We start from the raw sequence: 18,372 nt of genomic DNA on the forward strand, positions 1-18,372 counted from the left end.
ATTGAATTGGTGGAGGCGTAGCCTAAAATGTTAAGGAGGGCCTTGAATCAAATGGACTAAAAATTCTACAGGAGCAGAAACACACCTTGGAACCTCTAACGGTAAAACTTCCATGTGCAAAGAGGAAAAGCATAGTGATAGGAGTGTACTACCATCTGCCTGACCAAGGTAAACGGACAGATGCTGAAATGTTATCAGAAATTAGGGAGGCTAACAAACTGGGTAACATAATAATAACACAAGACAAAAATAATAATAATTTTGGAATCATCTCACAACACAGCACATTTTTCTAAATCACTTTTTCATGCTGATTTCAGATCTGTTATTAGCTTTTTTTAGTCACGTAAACTTTTAAAGTTATGACTAATTTTAGTTTATTATTCAAATCACAATAGTATCATATAAATAATAATTCATTTAAGCAAGGTCCTCAGAAGTGAAAGTATTAGCTCAGTGTTTTCAATGGCTTCAGTACTTTCGGCACTGGCCTCCTCATTAGACCCATAATTAATTATTTTAATATATTTTTTTACTTTTCTATATAGAAAAAGCACTTTATGGAAAAGTAAAAAAAGGATATATATTAAAAGAATTAATTGCGGGTCTAATGAGGAGGCCAGTGCCGAAAGTACAGTAGCCATTGAAAACATTTGGCTAATACTTGCACTTCTGAGAACCTTGCTTAAATGAATTATTATTTATATGATACTATTGTGGTTTGAATAATTGATTTAAATATAGTATCAATACGTTTGGCTGCATGATAGTAATGTTAGTTTATAGCATTTTGGCATATATGATTTTAAGAATTGCAGCATCAACTTAAAGAAATGTTGCAGTATCTTCGGTCCAAAGTCAAATAAGCACACAGCATAGCATACTTATACTGGAATGTATCACTTAGCAACCAATATTTCTTCAAAAATACTTAGAGTATGATTTCTTTTTGTGAGTTGTGTCTTGATTGTCAAGGCACAACATCCAGCAGTAGTTGGCCATCATACTCGCATTCCAGAAACCTTGGTAGTGACGCTCCATCATTAACTGAATGTCCTGGTGGAAACATTCTCCATGCTCGTCACTCACCATACCAAGATTTTCCAGAAAAAGTCAAGATGTGAGTGCAAAAAGGGTATTTTTAATGACATGCGACAGCCAAGTTTCTGATATGAGTCAAGGAGATTCTGAACTCCTTCCTTGTATGAAGGAGACTTATAGTTGCCCAGAAAGTTTTCCACTAACCACTTGAATGCCTCCCAAGCGTCAAGCTCAGCTGCTGAGAGTGATTGCTTAAAATCTTCATCATGCATAATGGACTTGATCTGTGGGCCTATAAATATCCCTTCCTTCAGTTTTGCAGTGCTGATTTTTGGAAATTTCTTAACAAGATTTTGAAAACCTGGTGAATTTGCTTTACCCATGGCCTTTACCAGGTTCTTCATCAACCCCAGCTTGATGTGAAGAGGTGGAAGAAATATTTTATGAGCATCCACCAATGGCATAAATTTCACACTGCTTGTCCCTGGGTTATAGGTATCCCTCAGCTTCCAGACACACTTGACATAATGTTCAGCTGTAGATCTGCTATCCCACAAGCACAGGAAACAGCAGTATTTAGTGAAACCTCCTTCCATTCCCATTAGCATGCCAATGACCTTCAGATCACCACAGATGTTCCACTGGTGTGTTTTATAACTGATTGCTTCTAATAAATTCTTCATATTCTCCTTTAGATGAGCAGAATGGGCAATTGGTATACTTGGTTTGGAATTTCCATTGTGCAGTAACACTGCCTTCAAGCTTCTCTGTGAAGAATCAATGAAGAGATGCCATTCATTTGGGCAATGTACTTGTGACAAACTGTTGAAGGGCCCGTTGATGTCATGACAAAAGCACAATAAGCCATTTACAGTGAAGAGTGTTGTTAAGTTATGATTCCTTTTTCTGTAATGAGTTATATTAACATCTTTTGCAAGCAAGTGCTTATGCTTAAGACTTGAAGCAAGAAGTTCTGCTTTTTCTTTTGAAATATTTAGATCACAGATAAGATCATTGAGCTCAGCTTGTGTATAGGTCTCTGGTTCTGAATCTTCATCATTTACATCATCAGGATCATATAAGTCTGGATTGTGACCAGCTGCTGCATCATCATCACATTCCTCATCATGTTCCACAGAAGCAAGTCCATCTTGAGGAACAGGCCTAATAGCAGAATCCAGAGTAGGATATATAATTTTGTGCTTAGTTTTAGCTGAGAATCCATTTGTGTTCACAAGACAAAAGTAGCAATCTTTAATATGGTCTTGCGGTTCCTTCCATATCACTGGGATTGCAAATGACATCACTGCCTTTTGTTGATTGAGCCAGTCTCGAAGTCCGTTGGAACAACTGGTACAGATGATATGTGAAGCCCAAGACTTATCCTGGTCACCCAGTGGACAGCCAAAGTACAATTTGTATACCTTCTTCAGATCTACGGTAATTGGGTGACATGCTTTCATTGTGAATGAACCACATACGTAACAGAAACTATCTGGATGATTAGTACAATGTCTGGTTCAGGAACTGACAAAAGGCGAAGCAATTCTAGACCCAGTACTTATTGGTGAATTGGTGTAGGAGGTAATGGTGCTGAGGCTGCTTGATAACAATGATCATAACGTAATCACATGCAATATGATCCCTGGAATAAGTTCACACAGGAAATCCAATATAACAGCATTTAAACTTTAAAAATGGAGACTGTGATAAAATGAGGAGAATGGTAAAAAAACAACAACAAAAACTTAGAGAAGCAGATGCAAAGGTCAAAAATTTACATCAGGCACGGATGTTATTCAAAAATACCATCCAGGAAGCCCAGAGTAGATATATTTCATGTATTAAAAAAGGAGGAAGGAAGACCAAATATCAGCCAGTGTGGTTAACGAGTGAGGTGAAGGAAGCTATTAGAGCCAAAAGAAAATCCTTCAGAAAATGAAAGAAGGGTCCGTCTGAAAATAATTATAAAGAGCACAAGGAATTGCAAGTCAAATGCAAGATGCTAATAAGGAAGGCAAAGAGAAACCTTGAAAATAAGATTGTGCTGGAAGCAAAAATACACATTAAAAACATTTGTAGATATATTAAAAGCAAGATGCCGGAAAGAGAATTGGTTGGATCACTAGACAACCAAGAGATAAAAGAGGCTCTCAGAGAAGACAAGGCCATAGCAGAGAGATTAAATGAATTCTTTGCTCTGGTCTTCGCCGAGGAAGATGTGAGGGATAGATACTGGAAGTAAGGACGAGCAGGGCAGGATTAACCAATAGGCCAAGTGGGCACATGCCTAGGGCCCGAAATGATCAGGGGGGCCCGATTAAGGATGGTATCAACATTGTTTTTTCCAAACGGTGATGGGCCCCTCCAGCATCGATTGGCAACGCAGGCCTCACCCTGATCGGCAACGCACCCCCTCCCCCCCCATTGACGGAAAGTAAGAAAAGCAAGCAACGCGGGTAAGAAAGGCAACGGGAACTGTAATTGTGCAAGCGGTGCTGCTTGCCCAAAGCTTCCCTCTGATGCAGCTTCCTGTTTCCGCCTGAGCGCATGGTGGGGTGGAGCGGGGCAGGGGGCCCAGTGTACTTGTGTGCTTAGGGGCCCTCGATAATTAATCCTGCCTTGAGGACAAGGGGAGAAAAAGAGTTCAATTTTCAGTGAGGAAGAATATCAAACCAAAAATTACAACAACAACAACAAAAAAAATTACCCTTCCTTCAAAACATCAAAACTGGGGTCTGTAATAAAATCAGATCCACACTTATAAGCCCTTCCTCCTTTTTAGGTTCATACCAGGCTATGGTCACTGTCTGAAAAGAAATGAATCCAAGAGCAGAGCTCATTTAGGAGTCAAAATCTTCCTCTCTGACAGCTGGTTGAGATAACTGTAAGACAGCATAATATCTTGTCTTCACGTTATAATAAGGTACAGCAGCGTATTCCAGAGTCATAGTTTAGGACATTTTCCTCAGAACTAAAATCAGGCAACTTATTTATCATTCATCCTCGAGATTTGCAGTAACAGATATTAGCTGCCTCTCTTAACCAAACAAACACTTAAATATATAGTAAAATCAAGCAGGCAAATGGAACAAATGTTTAACCAACTTCATCTCAAATGCACTTTCGCACCAAATGTTTAGGAAGTCAATACAAACTTATCTCTTTGACAAATTTCTCTGACCCCACTTCAACCTGATGTACCCCAACCTTGATGTATTTCAAAAACACTTCCAGATAAACCTGACTAAATTGAATATGCCAATGTAATTTTGAAAGTTCTCTGTAATGTCGCTGCCTATATACAGTCTCTTCCCTTACAACTATTTGTGGTATGGCGATATATAAAAATAAAGTTGTTATTATTATTATCATATCAAATACATCAAACCAGTGTTCTCTATATGTTCAGGAAGTACTGAACTGAACCGCCCAGTGCAGTCGTAGCTGGAGATATAGTACATTTATTTATACAAATTATTATACAGTACCATATATCTCAAGATAATTCCAAAAGGCATAGTTATATGAAAAAGGTCAGGGTGGTTTTTTTTACAGGAAGCAGTTAATACATGTACTGTAAATATGGTAATTTATTCTTTCTGTGTTCCTTCTTTGTATGGTCCTCCCTTAAGGTGATCTTCTATTCCTTATGAGCTAGGTTTCCTTGATTCTTCTGATTCACAGATATCCAATGTTTCACTGTGCAGCCGGTGCTGGAGGAACAGAAGCACTTCAAGAATAAATGTGTCCCTGAGCAGATTTTGAAGTACGTATGAACATTTTCACACTCACTAAGGAGATTTGTCATTTCCTTTAATTACTGTCCTTTATTTTTTGATTGTTTTTTTTCTTTTTTTTGTCCCCTAATACCGTCTCCTTCTTTAGGATAGTTTTGCCTCCTTCCCTTTACAGCCAGTCCGGGTGTGCAGAGGCCTACTGCTTGCACAAGCTGGAAGAAAAGCTTTCAAGACTATAGTTTTCCATATTTTTGCTCTTCCCCTTCGCACCTAGCCACAAATTCTTAGCCTCTGCAAAGTGCTTAAATAACTAAGGAAATTATTTTTGCAGAAACGGTGGTAGATGCGTGGAATAGTCTCCTGGCAGAAGTTATAGAGACAAAGACTGTGTCAGAATTCATGAAAGCATGGGACAGGCACGTAGGATCTCTTAGGGAGAGGAAGAGATAGTGGATGCTTTGGTTGGGCAGACTGGATGGACCATTTGGCCTTTATCTGCCATCATGTTTCTATGTTCCCCTGGTTAGACCTAAATTTACATTGTCAGGATTGTTAGGCTCACATGGGAGTCTCAAAAATATAATGACCGTGGGGGAGGGGGTGTCACATCCTCCCCAAGAAAGCACCACAGTGAAAGGGGTGTCACTTCCATGTGGTGGTCCTTCATTTCAAATACTGCTTGCCTTGAGCATCAGCAACTTGTTGGACCTGCTTCTTAGAGGCACATGGGCAGGCTGGTAGCAATTGTACAGCAATCCAAATGTGGCTGACTGGTTTCTGGCCCTTAAGCAGGTCAGATCAGGTGGTATTCCACTGCTCAAGCTGCATAGTGCTTGGAAGCAAGTGCTACCAGGACAGAGGAAGAGACACACCTTTCAGTTTGGCACACCCTAGTCAGCTGCTTCCAATGCGTAGCTTAATGTAATGTAAACTATAAGCTGCAATATACAATAAGCTTAAAGCAGCAGTAATAAACCATACAACATAATTCAATAAAATACGGTGAGAATTATAGCCAGACACCTGCTTTCTGTCTTCTCCTCCTTGAACATAAAACTAGAAATGTAATGAACCATGTGGCTGTCACATCCTGTAGTCTGGACTCTGCTCTTTTGATCTTCTTCATTTGGACTTCTGACCCTGCAATTTTCCTATACCAGTCTTCGTTCCCTACGGCTCTGTACTTTTCTAATTTAGCAAATACACTCCTGCCCAGTCTTTTTTGCACTCCCACTTTCTCAATATTCATTATTCACGAGTTGCATTTTATGTGATTTTGCATTACAGTAGCTTATGAATAATGAATTTAAATAAACCTTTGCAAGTAGCAGACTAAGGATGACAGTCAGATACACTCATAAAGACCCTAAATTTTGCAAATTTTCACAAACAGGACCTACAAACAATAAACATGCAGAAGCCTGAAATATCCTAATTTTTTCGCATTTCAATCCACTTTGTACGTTTTCGCACATGTAGACCCCCAACTGAGAAATATTTTGCAGCCCCTGGAGGTTATTTTAGAAGCCCTATTTGCAATTTCCACATGAAAATTCCAGTCGAAAGAGAAAAACGTCCAAAAACCGGCTTAAGTCGGCACTTCGATGAACATTTCTCAAAAACATCCAAGCACTGAAAATAAAAACGGATTTTGGACGTATTTCTAAACGACCTAGGCCTTCATAGTGCCGCTCAACGTCCAAAACTAAATGGGGCGTTTCAGGAGGCGTGTTGAGTGCGGGAGTTGAGAGGGACGTGGGCTGGCTTAGACTTAGTCGTACAGCATGTACAACCGAAAGTTTTACAACAGAGCTTAGACGGAACTTGGACATTGTGACTTAGACCATGTAAAACATGGTCTAAGTCACAAAAACCCACCTAAACTCACCAGATAAGCACTTCAAACACATAACACAAACCCCCACACACTACCCCAGTGATCACCAACCCCCCCCCCCCCATAAAAATTTTATTCACAACTTTAAATTTCAGCCTCCAGACCATCAACGCCTGGCATAGGAAAGCCTAGTCATCCAGCCCAGAGCCAGCTTAAGTCATCTTGGGGGGTGGGTTAGGGACCCATACAGAAAAGGACCCATGCCCATAAGCCCCTGTAATGACTGCATTGATACTTAAACATGTGTACTGCCCTATACACCCCAAAACCCTTTTTTACTGGCATATAAGTGGCTCCTGAAGCCATAAGGACTATTGGGGTGGTAGATAAGTAGGTCTAGGAGATTCTGGAGGTGGTTTGGGGGCTCCCCGTCACCTATAAGGGATCTGTAGTGAGGAGAAGCCATGGCACCCTTTTTGTGAAGTTCACAGCAGTGCCCTGTAAGGTACCCCACTATTTAGGTGGCATGTCTGGGTGTGCAGTCCATCACTTTGCAGACCCCTCCCACGTCCAACAGGGCTTGTTCTAGGTGTTTTGGACTTGGACGGAAAGTTGGACGGAAATGTGGTATAAAGATGGACGATTTAGCGGCTTGGACAATCAGTTCGGCAGGACGTATAATTAGACGATTTTCGAAAGTAAAAAAAAGTTGGACATCTCTTTCGAAAATGTGTCTTAGGCTCTCTTTAACTTTGGATGACTTGCGAGATGGACATAAACGGATGTAGATGTCCCTTTCGATTATGCCCCTCCATGTGTATATCACAAAAGCTGCTAGGTACACATGGTAATCCACATAGCATAAAAATTTCAAGGAGGCGTGATTTGGCAGGACTAAATGTGCACATGTATTTCCTGTTTCACAACGGGAACACATATATATGGGAAATAGTTCCATATCAATTCATCTGGCTAGGACTTTACATGAGGAATTCAGGGAGTCATCAAATTAAACCAAGTTAAAATTGTGGCCTTACTAAATAATTGGCTGCACTTACATGTGCATTATTTCATTATGTATGGTTGTAAAATGGCTGTCCCCAGTGGAGTACCTGGCAGGGCAGGAACCCAGACCAGAACATCTCCTCCTCTGGCCAGAACACACACACACGCCCCCAGGCAGTGGGAAGGTGCTTGGATCAGTCGCAGGGTTGCGGGCTGCCTGCGCGTGGCCGTTGACTCTGCTGGTCCCTCATCCCGGAACAGGAAGTTGACTCAGAAGGACCACAGACTTACGACCATTCCGGCACCCCTAAGCTCCTTGCACCCAGGGCAGACCTCCCCCGCCCCACCCTTGGTAAGCCACTGGCTGCCCCCACTGCACATGCTGGAAATACATACTGTACATGTGCATTTCTGCAGGTATTTTAGAAAAGGCTTTATGCCGACAGATCGTTTTCTAAAATACCGCCAAAACTGAGCATGTCCCAACTTGCAAGTCTCAAATCCAGTCTCAATGTTTTGTCCGAAATGGGGCTTCATATGTGGTTCTTTCCAAATCACAGAATTCTAGTTACTGTTTGCAGAGTAAACTATCAATCCCAGTACCTTGGACAAAATCTTGTGCAGGCTGCTGTACCTAGTGTCACTTACTAGTGATAGAAAATAGCTTTTCTCTTTATTCTTTACGGCTGATTGTAAAACGGGTATTTCAGATGTAACATTCATTTACCTGGTACCAATTTTTCAGTGCTCTTTCGGTTGACCAGTTGCACAGCTCTACAATAAGCTCCGTTACGGATGCCTTGTGATGTCAGGTGGTCACAGTCAACCCTGAAACAAAACTAAAATGTGAACTCACTGCTGAATGGGTTTATGGCACAAACCAGATACCTGCTGCAAAACAGATTAAATGTATAAAAATATATACAAACTGTTCTTTAAAACTGAACACTAAATTAATTCCAGTTCACCGCAGGGCACTGCTAAAATGAGATCCTTTTAATGACATTTTCTAATAACCACCAAACTGTGACTGTTGCCCATTAATTAATGAGATTATGATGCTGTCCTATAAGCATTATCTTACAGTACAAGCGACTTTTTTTTTAGCTCATGAGGGGAACAAATTAGCTGCTACTGGCAAAAAAAGAGATTTAGCCATTTTTTTTTATATGTACTATAGCACAATTGAACTGACATCTGCTGTTTGCGTTTAATTCTGTCACCTAGCAATAGACAGGGTAGTATTTCCCCCTCTGCTTGGAAGGGTGTCAGGTCAAAAGCGCGCCGGGACAAAGGCACACGCAGACAATTGAGCGCAGTGCGGAGGTGCGCACCGCAGAAAATTACTGTTTTTAGGGCTACGATGGAGGGGGCGTGGGGGGAACCCCCCCACTTTACTTAATAGAGATCACGCCGCATTGTGGGGGCGTTGTGGGGGGCTTGGGGAGTTGTAACCCCCCACATTTTACTGAAAACTTCACTTTTTCCCTGTTTTTAGGGAAAAAGTTAAGTTTATAGTAAAATGTGGAGGGTTACAACCTCCCAAACCCCCCACAATGCCGGCGCAATCTCTATTAAGTAAACTGGGTGGGCTCCCCAACAAAACCCCCCGTCGGAGCCCCTAAAAACTGTAATTTTCTTTGGCGCGCGCCTCCACCTTGCGCTCAGTTGTCGGCACGCGCCTTTGTCTTTCGCGGGGTTGTCTATGAACCGCTTGGAAGTTAGTTCTGGAAATATAAGTCGGGAGGGCTTCAATTAATGTGCCATGCTTCCAGCCTACCACTCAAGGCCTACCAAAGAGGATCTAGGCCTTTTAAATTGCTTGTCCAGGGTAACCAGGAATATTCAGCAGCATTTAACCAGATTGTGCCACTGAATATCTGCATTAGCGCATATGCTGATACCAGCTGTTGTATGAGCAGTCCAGGGATGCAGTTGGAACTTATGCAGTTAAGTGCTGATATTCAACACTTAACCTCATAAGATAACTGCATATCTGTCACATCTTTGTGCAGTTCAACTTATGCGGTTAAGTGTTGAATATTTCACTTAACTGCATCAGTGTTAGCCAGCCAAATATGCCTGGATATTCAGTGCTGTATCTGGACATGGCCTGGCATAGAAGCATGATGGCAGGTAAAGGCCAAATGGCCCATCCAGTCTGCTCATCCGCAGTAACCATTATCTCTTTCTCTTTCCAAGAGATCCCACGTGCCTATTAGAAGGATGTAGAAGATGAAGGAGTGAGGTAAACTGGAAACAACCACAACAATCGTACGCCTCACTGATTAGGGTTCAGTTGCAGGATGGCAAAAAAGTCAAAGCTATGATTTCATTTAGAATTTATAAATAACCAGCTTTGATTCATCTAATTGCCTCCTTCCAAAATGTAGCTTAATTGCTTACTGCTATGTTACTTTCCATCGTTTTTCAAAAATAAAGACTAAACAACAGCATATATTTATTTTTTACTTATCCTTTTAATGCAGTGTCTCTAGCATGCCCTAAATGTGAAAGGACGCTGAAAAAAAAGCTCCTTTATGAACCCTTGAAAAAGCCCTTTTGGGCGAAACGGGTCCCGTCACATTTAGGGCATAAGTAAAAAAGAAATATATGCTGTTGTTTAGTCTTTATTTTTGAAAAATGAGAGAAAGTAACACAGCAGTAAGCAATTAAGCTATATTTTGGAAGGAGACAATTAGATGAATCAAAGCTGGTTATCTATAAATTCTATATGAAATCATAGCTTTGACCTTTTTGCCATCCTGCAACTGAACCCTAATCAGTGAGGCGTACGATTGTTGTGGTTGATCCCACGTGCCTATCCCAGGCCTTCTTAAATTCAGACACAGTCTCTGTCTCTGTCTCTGTCCACCTTTTCTGGGCGACTGTTCCACGCATCTACCACCCTTTCTGTAAAATAGTATTTCCTTAGATTTCTCCGGAGCCTATCACCTCTTAACTTCATCCTATGCCCTCCCATTCCAGAGTTTCCTTTGAAATGAAAGAGACTTTACTCATGCGCATTTACATTACGTAAGTATTTACATGTCTCTATTATATCTCCCCTCTCCCGCCAGGTGTCTGGGCAGTTTTTCCAAAAAGCCAGCAGTTTGTCTGGGTTTAGGAGCTCAGGGCCATGTCTTCTGGAGGGCATCCACGCATGCATGTGACATCGTCATGTCATGTCCGCTCATGCTTGGAGGCCCTCAACACGCGGCCCCAAGCTCAGGAAGGAGAGGAGAAAAGGTTCATATGGGGATAGGGCTGGGGCTGGGCTGGGTCAAGACCATATGTCCTCTTTTCGCAGGAAGAAATATGGTAACCCTAATTTTATAAAAAATGCCCTTCTTTATATCCGTGGCACTATTATTCAATTCTCAGCTAAACTTCATTCTTCTCAAAAAAAGGCACAACGTGATCTAGAATCCCGCATTCATATAGCTGAATCTCTTCATATCTCTGATACATCAAATATCCAAGCTCTTACCGATCCTCATAATCTCAAACTACAATACAATTCTCTTCTGAGCTCCTCTGCTGCCAATTCCATTTTTGTCCAGGCATCCACCTACTACGCCGACAATAACAAACCGGGTCATTTACTCGCAAATTATCTTAAAAAATCTAAAGACAAGATCACCATACCCTCTATCAAGGATGCTTCTGGACATTTATCTACAGACTCTTCCTTCATCTCCTCTGCCTTTCATGATTTCTATCAACACCTATACACATCAGAAACCCCATCTTCTATCCCTCTTCTTAACTCCTTTTTATCTTTTCCTCATCCTTCACTCTCGCCTCACGAGACTTCTCCGCTTTCTTCTCCCTTTTCTGCTCAGGAACTTGCAGACGCCATCACTTCCTTAAAGTCGAATAAATCTCCAGGCCCCGATGGACTTACAGTCGAGTTTTACAAAGCCTTTCTCCCTAGTTTGTTGCGCATATGCTTCCTTTCTTTCAGTTTTTATGTAGTCAAGGCACCTCTTCAGGCTCCTTTACAGAGGCTACCCTCATTGTGTTTCCCAAACCCGGAAAAGACCCCCAAGATGTCAAAAACTATAGACCTATCTCTCTAATCAATGTAGATGCTAAACTCTTTGCTAAAATTCTTGCTTCTCGTCTCCAATCTGTTCTTCCTTCTCTTATCTCCCCTGATCAATCGGGTTTTATTCACAATCGCTATTCCTCCAACAATACCCGCCTTTTGTCCCATATCATTCACCACACTTCATCACACTCGGATAGACTCTTGATAATGGCCCTCGACGCCGAGAAAGCCTTTGATCGCCTGGAATGGCATTTCCTCTTCCATATTCTCCGATGGTATGGATTTCCTGCTCCATTCATTGATATGATCAAAGTTCTCTACTCCCACCCGACGACACGGATTATGATCAACGGTAATATTTCACAGCCTTTTTTTCCATCCCGTAGTACAAGACAGGGTTGCCCTCTTTCCCCATTACTTTTTAATCTTGCCCTGGAACCGTTATTAGCGGCTATTAGAAATGACCATAGAATTAATGGCTTCCAATCTGGCCAATTCTCAGTTAAACTTTCGGCATATGCGGACGATATTCTTCTTTATGTTTCCCCGGAATCTCTCTCTCCTGTTCTTGAACTAATTCGACAGTACTCCGCAATTTCAGGTTATAAACTGAATATCAATAAATCGGAAATACTTCCGCTAAATTGCATAGATGTTCAAATTGATTCCAACAACTTTGGTTTCATATGGTCCCCTACCAAAATTAAATATCTAGGTTTATTCTTTGGACCCTCTATTGATTCCACATTAAAATTAAATTCTGATTTTATCTTCTCTATCATTAACTCATGCACCACCCGGTGGTCTCCTCTTAATTTATCCTGGTGGGGCAGACTCTCTACAATAAGAATGATGATAACCCCCAAAATAAATTATATTCTAAATATGCTTCCCTTTCTTCTTCCTTCCACCGTCTACTCTCGTATTGAACGTCTCCTATCGTCTTTCCTATGGCAAAGCAAACAACCCCGGATCGCATTGCGTAAATTAAAATGTCCACGAGACCAGGGGGGTGTCAACTTCCCGAGTTTCCGTGAATATCATTATGCTTTCCTGCTATCTCAAGGCTCCCTTTGGTCGAATCTCGTCTCGTTAAACACACCACCTACGTGGTTATCCTTAGAATACACTTTACTAGATACTTATTTCATGCAACACGCGCCTGCCGTTCTTTTGCCTTCAGAGGCCAAATTTCCGATATTACTTAGTACTTGGTAGGCGCTCCATCATATTGATTCCATCTCTGAGAACAAGTTAGCTAATTCAATATCAGCACCGATTTGGCATAATCCCAAACTCAAAATTGACAATACAGTGATAAGTTGGAAATCCTGGCAACAACATGGCATCTGGACTATTGCCCATCTTATTAATACGGATGAATGGATTACCTTTTCTGACATCATGGCCAAATTCCATATCCCTCCCACTCAATATTTCAATTGGATACAACTGCATCATTGTCTTACTGCGAGGTTCCCATCTCCTGCATCATTACATAATATCCCAGACTTACATTCCAAGATACAATTATTTGCTGTTTCCAAAGGTCAATGTTCCAATTGGTACAAATATATGCAGGAAAAATCCCATCCTTTCCTTATCGAATCCATATCTAAATGGGATCCGTTGTTACAATCCCCTCTCACCGAGCATACATGGTTGGCGTTATGGCCCAGAGTATTTAAATCCCTCCATTCAGCCTCCCATAGACAAACGGCTCTTTTCCTTTATCATAGAGCCTTCTGGACTCCTGTTAAAACTGTTAAAATAACAAAGTCCTCGGATAATTCATGCTGGACTTGTAAATCTTCTGAGGGATCTTTGAGGCATATGATTTTTGAATGCCCTCAATTGCAGAGCTTTTGGAATCCAATTTGGCACAAGATTGCCAAAATGTTCTCTCTCACTGATCCCCTCTCGTTTGATATTTTAATTCTGGGACCCGCTGCACTCACTGCTCATCTTTCTGTGTATCATGACCGCCTTTTGACACTCCTATTGATTCTTGCCATCCAACTCATTTTACATAATTGGAAAGATTTTACAAAATTAGATTTCAATCAATGGTGGAACTCCGTTTGTCTCCACAGTAAATTTGAACGACATATGGCTGAACGCCATAACTCGATAACAACGTTTGACAAAACTTGGTCGATTTTGGCAAATCTCAGCACTTAGACCCTTGACCAACATACAGATCTTTACTTATAGTTTTCTGGTTGACATATGTGTTTATTCTGTCCTCTATATCATATTATATTGGCATTTTAATGTCTGCTAACACTATAACATACCTACATGTACTGTTATTAGCATTGAATGTATAATACCATTCTCTTTCTCGACATACTTTCCTCATTCCTCTTAGTTATTTGTATATTTCATTTCCTTACGTATTTATGATTTGCATACATTGATGATTGTTATAATGTTTTCTGCTCTTATAATTTCTTCTACTACCACCTCTACTTTGTAATTAGATATACATGATGGGTGTCTTCACCCGGCTTAACCTGTGCTTCATTGGAAGCTCTCTTTTTGTTTTTATATTGTTATGCTTTCTAAAACCAATAAAAAATTTTTGAACTATAAAAATGCCCTTCTTTCTCTGCCTCTCCCCTTCATGCTTTCATTCATGTTGCTGTTTGGAACAGACTCCCTTTCCCCTGCAGTACTGCCTATGACACTGCTCACCACCAGGAACATAACGGAGGGGATCCTCCTTCCTTGCCCCCTCCCCTTCAGTAGTGGCTGCTCTGGCACAGTGCCTTCTTCAGTAGTATTGAGGGATTTTCTCATCCACCCTGCATCCTCCTCTTTCTTCTCTCGCCCTTTACCCTGCACTGTTATTCCCCCAGCCCCCTCTCTTCCTCCCTGATTGAAAAGGACAGAGGAGTGAAGGAATTGAAGAAAAGAATGCCCCTCTTCCATGGCAGTTTGTGACTGAAGCTCCATAAAGGCCTTCCAATTCCTATTGTAATCGTTGTGCAGGAAAAAATGTGCCTCTAGCCTGAATCCTCCAACTGCAGCCACCATGTTTTTTCTAAAGAGAGAACCAGAAAAGCCTAGTACATGATCACACCGGAAATGTATCCTTGTGCTGATCAGTGGTATAGTGAGGGTGAGAGTTGCCTGGGGTGGTGGCACCACTCTTCCAGCCCATCCCCCATACCTCTAACATTCCTGCCATGAGCAGCAACTCCAAGCCAGATGTTGCATCAGCACCGGGTCCTCCTCTGACGTCTTTGATGTCACTTCCTAGGCGCGGGTCCAGGAAGTGGCATCAGAAGAAGAGCCAACAGCTGGCGCAACAGCAGGTTGGGAGTTGCTACTCGCACCAGAAACATTACAGGGGGAAGGGAAGTGGCATACACATGCAGTGTTGGGGGGCAGGGAAGGAGTGGCAGGGCGGAGAGGAGGACAGGTGCCTGCGCCGTCACCAAAATGGCCCTCGGGGCGGACCTCCTCCCTCCCCCCCCCCTACTTATTGCGCCACTGGTGCTGACCATTGAGACTGACCTTGAAGGTGAAGATTTGTTATATCTGCATTAGCCTTGTATTCTCCCTCTCTTTCACCCCAACATTTATTTCTCTCCTTTCTCATACCACTTGGACTTTCATGATGCTTCTTAGTTCCCTTTACTCCGATTGCCCTTATTCCTGGATGTTTTAATAAAGCCCTTGCATTTTTTTTTTCTTTAATTTTGTGTGTTTATATGAGAGGGGGGTGGGAGTACCCCTGGAGTTATAACACTTTGCAAATACAGCACAAACCTTGAATGCATGCAGAGCCAGCTCTCTAGAGGAGCCAATTAAATGCACACTCATGCTGATGACAAAACTCTGCTAATTAGAAAATAAGATTGCAAATCAAACTGTCCAAAGCTAGGAAAGCTGAAGGAAGGGGGATTGAGCACATGGAGAAGTTAGTACAAGAGGTTGCTGTGCTCTTATCAACAATGCTATGGTCAGTTAGACCCATATACTAAAGTCTGAAATGCCTATGAATATAAAAATATGATTTGTAACCCTCAGTTTAACCCTGTTTTTCTCTGTCTTTCCTTATTTTTCCCTTTCCTTCTCTTCTTTTTATCTTACACTGATTCTCCTCCTCCTTTTTTCCTTTTATTTTAAATTCTATCTCCTTCCTCACTTCCTTTTTACATTGTCTCTGTTTATCTCTTTTATTATTTTATGTGTCTATCTCTCATTCTGTGCTTTCCCTCACAAATCTCATCTGTTTCTTTGCTCACCTCACCACTGTCATCTACTGCTTTTTCCTTCTCTTCTTCTCCTATTTCTCTCTCCACTCACCATTACACTCCTCCTGCGCCTTTCTTTTGATCTCTATAATATCCTCCCTCTCGGGGAGGGGGGTTCTATTTTTATCCTTTTCCCTTCCCTTTTCTTCTGTTCCCCATTTTCCCCCTCTTCCTTCCTCTGTTAAACTTACCTTACCCTCTTTCCCTTGCTGCTTTTTCCCTTCTTACCATCTCCACCTTTGTATCAATATTCTCTCCTTACCCCTCACTTCATCCTGCCTCTGCACCTTCCCACTCTTCTCCCTGTTACTCTTCTCTTTGCAGCTTCTATAAAGCCAATAATGTGCAGAAATTTAGCTACTCACGCCCGTTTCGCAAGGGGCCCAAGGATCCGGAGAATGAGTTTGCAGTAAGAGAAAAATTCTGTTCCAGAAGTCATGAATATTGTCACTTCTGTCAATGTTTATTGCCCATGTTTCAGTTATACTTACTGTAGACCACCTTGGGTGAATTTCTCCAAAAAGGCAGTAAATAAAAATTAATTAATATTGTTTTACTGGTACTGGTCATGGATGTAGCGCTATACTGCTGACATGACATGTATCTGTCATAAAGCACTCAAACGTTATGCTACAGTGAAAGGAAGTAAAATATAGCATGATCAAATTTTCCACATTTACAGAAACTGCACCTCAATTTTATTATAAAGAACACCATTTTTATTTTCTGCCCTAGAAAGGGCAATGCATTTGAACGAGAGGTTTATTTACTTATTTAAACCAATGTGCATACTGCTTTCCTGATCTGGAGAACATTCAAAGTGGTTAAGAACTATGCAGAACCCTGTCCTTCATTCCCACCACTCATTTTTAAATGTTGGTCACCTTTGTAGGATGGCATGATGTAATGGGAGGGTGGTCAGGGGGAGAGTACAAATGAGATCGGACAAAGAAACAAAATCCAACAAGTCTGCAGTAAGGGCGCGGTGAATCCAAAACAAAAGAGAATCACAACTTCCTTAGCAGTGGCACACCCCACCAAACAATGTAGCATACTGATCAGGCAAAATTGTTGCGAATATATTTTTTACCATCATCTCATGGACCCCTGATGAAAACGTGTTGATTGAAACATGGACCATGTCGGGTCCCTTTATCTGTTTAAGGTGGTCTACTTGTGCGCAACAAATTGTTTATTGTAATAAACACTGCCTGCATCTTGTACAGTTGAGTACAAATGAGAGCCATGAAACCAGTTTCATTTGACCTGTTGGTGGTCAAAGTTAAGCTCTTTGGTCTTCGTGGTGTGCTGCCATTGGGTCAAGTTTTCAGTATATCCCTCATGTCTTTCCATAAGAGATTTGCATACAGTGGAGGAAATAGGCATGCAAATCTCTCATATGCATATTCATGATCACAAAACCTGTGAGGGAATCCGTGGGACCATTGGATGATCAAGGAGTAACAGGATAAGGCCATGTCGGACAACCGAGGGCACCGCCAGAGAGAGCCACATCGCGGAACAAGTTAGGGAGCTCGAGAATTTCATTGAGGAGGCCTGCAGGATGGTGGCAGCACAGGACCACCAACACACCAGGAGAGAACCGACAGTTGGACGGCAGGAACCACCAGACACCTTGGAACTAGGACCTTGCGGAGGACCTGGGCAGGCAGAGGAGGAGGAGATCCATCAGAGCCAGGAAAAAGGACTAGCAGACCGCGCAGATGACACAGACCTGAGACCAGGGGCGGAGACACAGCAGAGCCCAGAGGACGGACAATTGGACTGCACATATGACACAGATCTGAGACCAGAGAGACAGTTGAAGAAGGGGAGATCGGCTATCGTGGTTGGGGACTCAATCCTGAGAGGAGTAGACAGTCATATAGCCGGAGGGAGAGAGGACAGACTGGTAACATGTCTCCCGGGGGCAAGAACAAAGGACATCATCGACAATATCGAGAGGATCCTGGAGGGAGCCGAGACAGAGGAGACAGCAGTAGTGATCCACATCGGAACCAACGACATCAGCAGGAGAAACTTCAACGGGACTACACTAACTGACCAGTATAGGACCCTAGGGAGGAAACTGAGACTAAGGACAAGGAAGATAGCCTTCTCAGAGATCCTGCCAGTACCGAGAGCGGACACAAAGAGACAGAGCGAACTACAATCAATAAGCGCTTGGCTGAGGAGATGGTGCAAGGAGGAGGGTTTCCACTTTGTTAGGAACTGGACTACTTTCTTGGGGAAGAACAAGCTCTACAGACGAGATGGACTGCACCTTAGCACAGCTGGGACGAGGATGCTGGCACGCAACGTCCAGAACGTCATAGACTTGGCTTTAAACTGAGGAGAAGGGGAAAGCCGATAGTCGACCTGATCTCGACACATCGGACATCAGTACCCGACAAGGATACTGAACTGGGA

At 42.1% G+C, this 18,372-nt stretch overlaps 1 protein-coding gene across 1 annotated transcript in view; it reads left to right on the top strand.

The window, feature by feature from the left end:
* LOC117365127 (dedicator of cytokinesis protein 2-like) overlaps nucleotides 1-18,372 on the top strand; it is a 1,549,644-nt gene that overhangs the window by 1,451,002 nt on the left and 80,270 nt on the right. The window contains exons 42-43 of the mRNA XM_033955120.1: nucleotides 4,729-4,810; nucleotides 16,267-16,351. Of these exons, the coding sequence (XP_033811011.1) occupies nucleotides 4,729-4,810; nucleotides 16,267-16,351 (167 nt within the window). The remainder of the gene's footprint in view (nucleotides 1-4,728; nucleotides 4,811-16,266; nucleotides 16,352-18,372) is intronic.

This window comes from Geotrypetes seraphini, chromosome 1, assembly GCF_902459505.1.
Source record: "Geotrypetes seraphini chromosome 1, aGeoSer1.1, whole genome shotgun sequence".
NCBI lineage: Eukaryota > Metazoa > Chordata > Amphibia > Gymnophiona > Dermophiidae > Geotrypetes > Geotrypetes seraphini.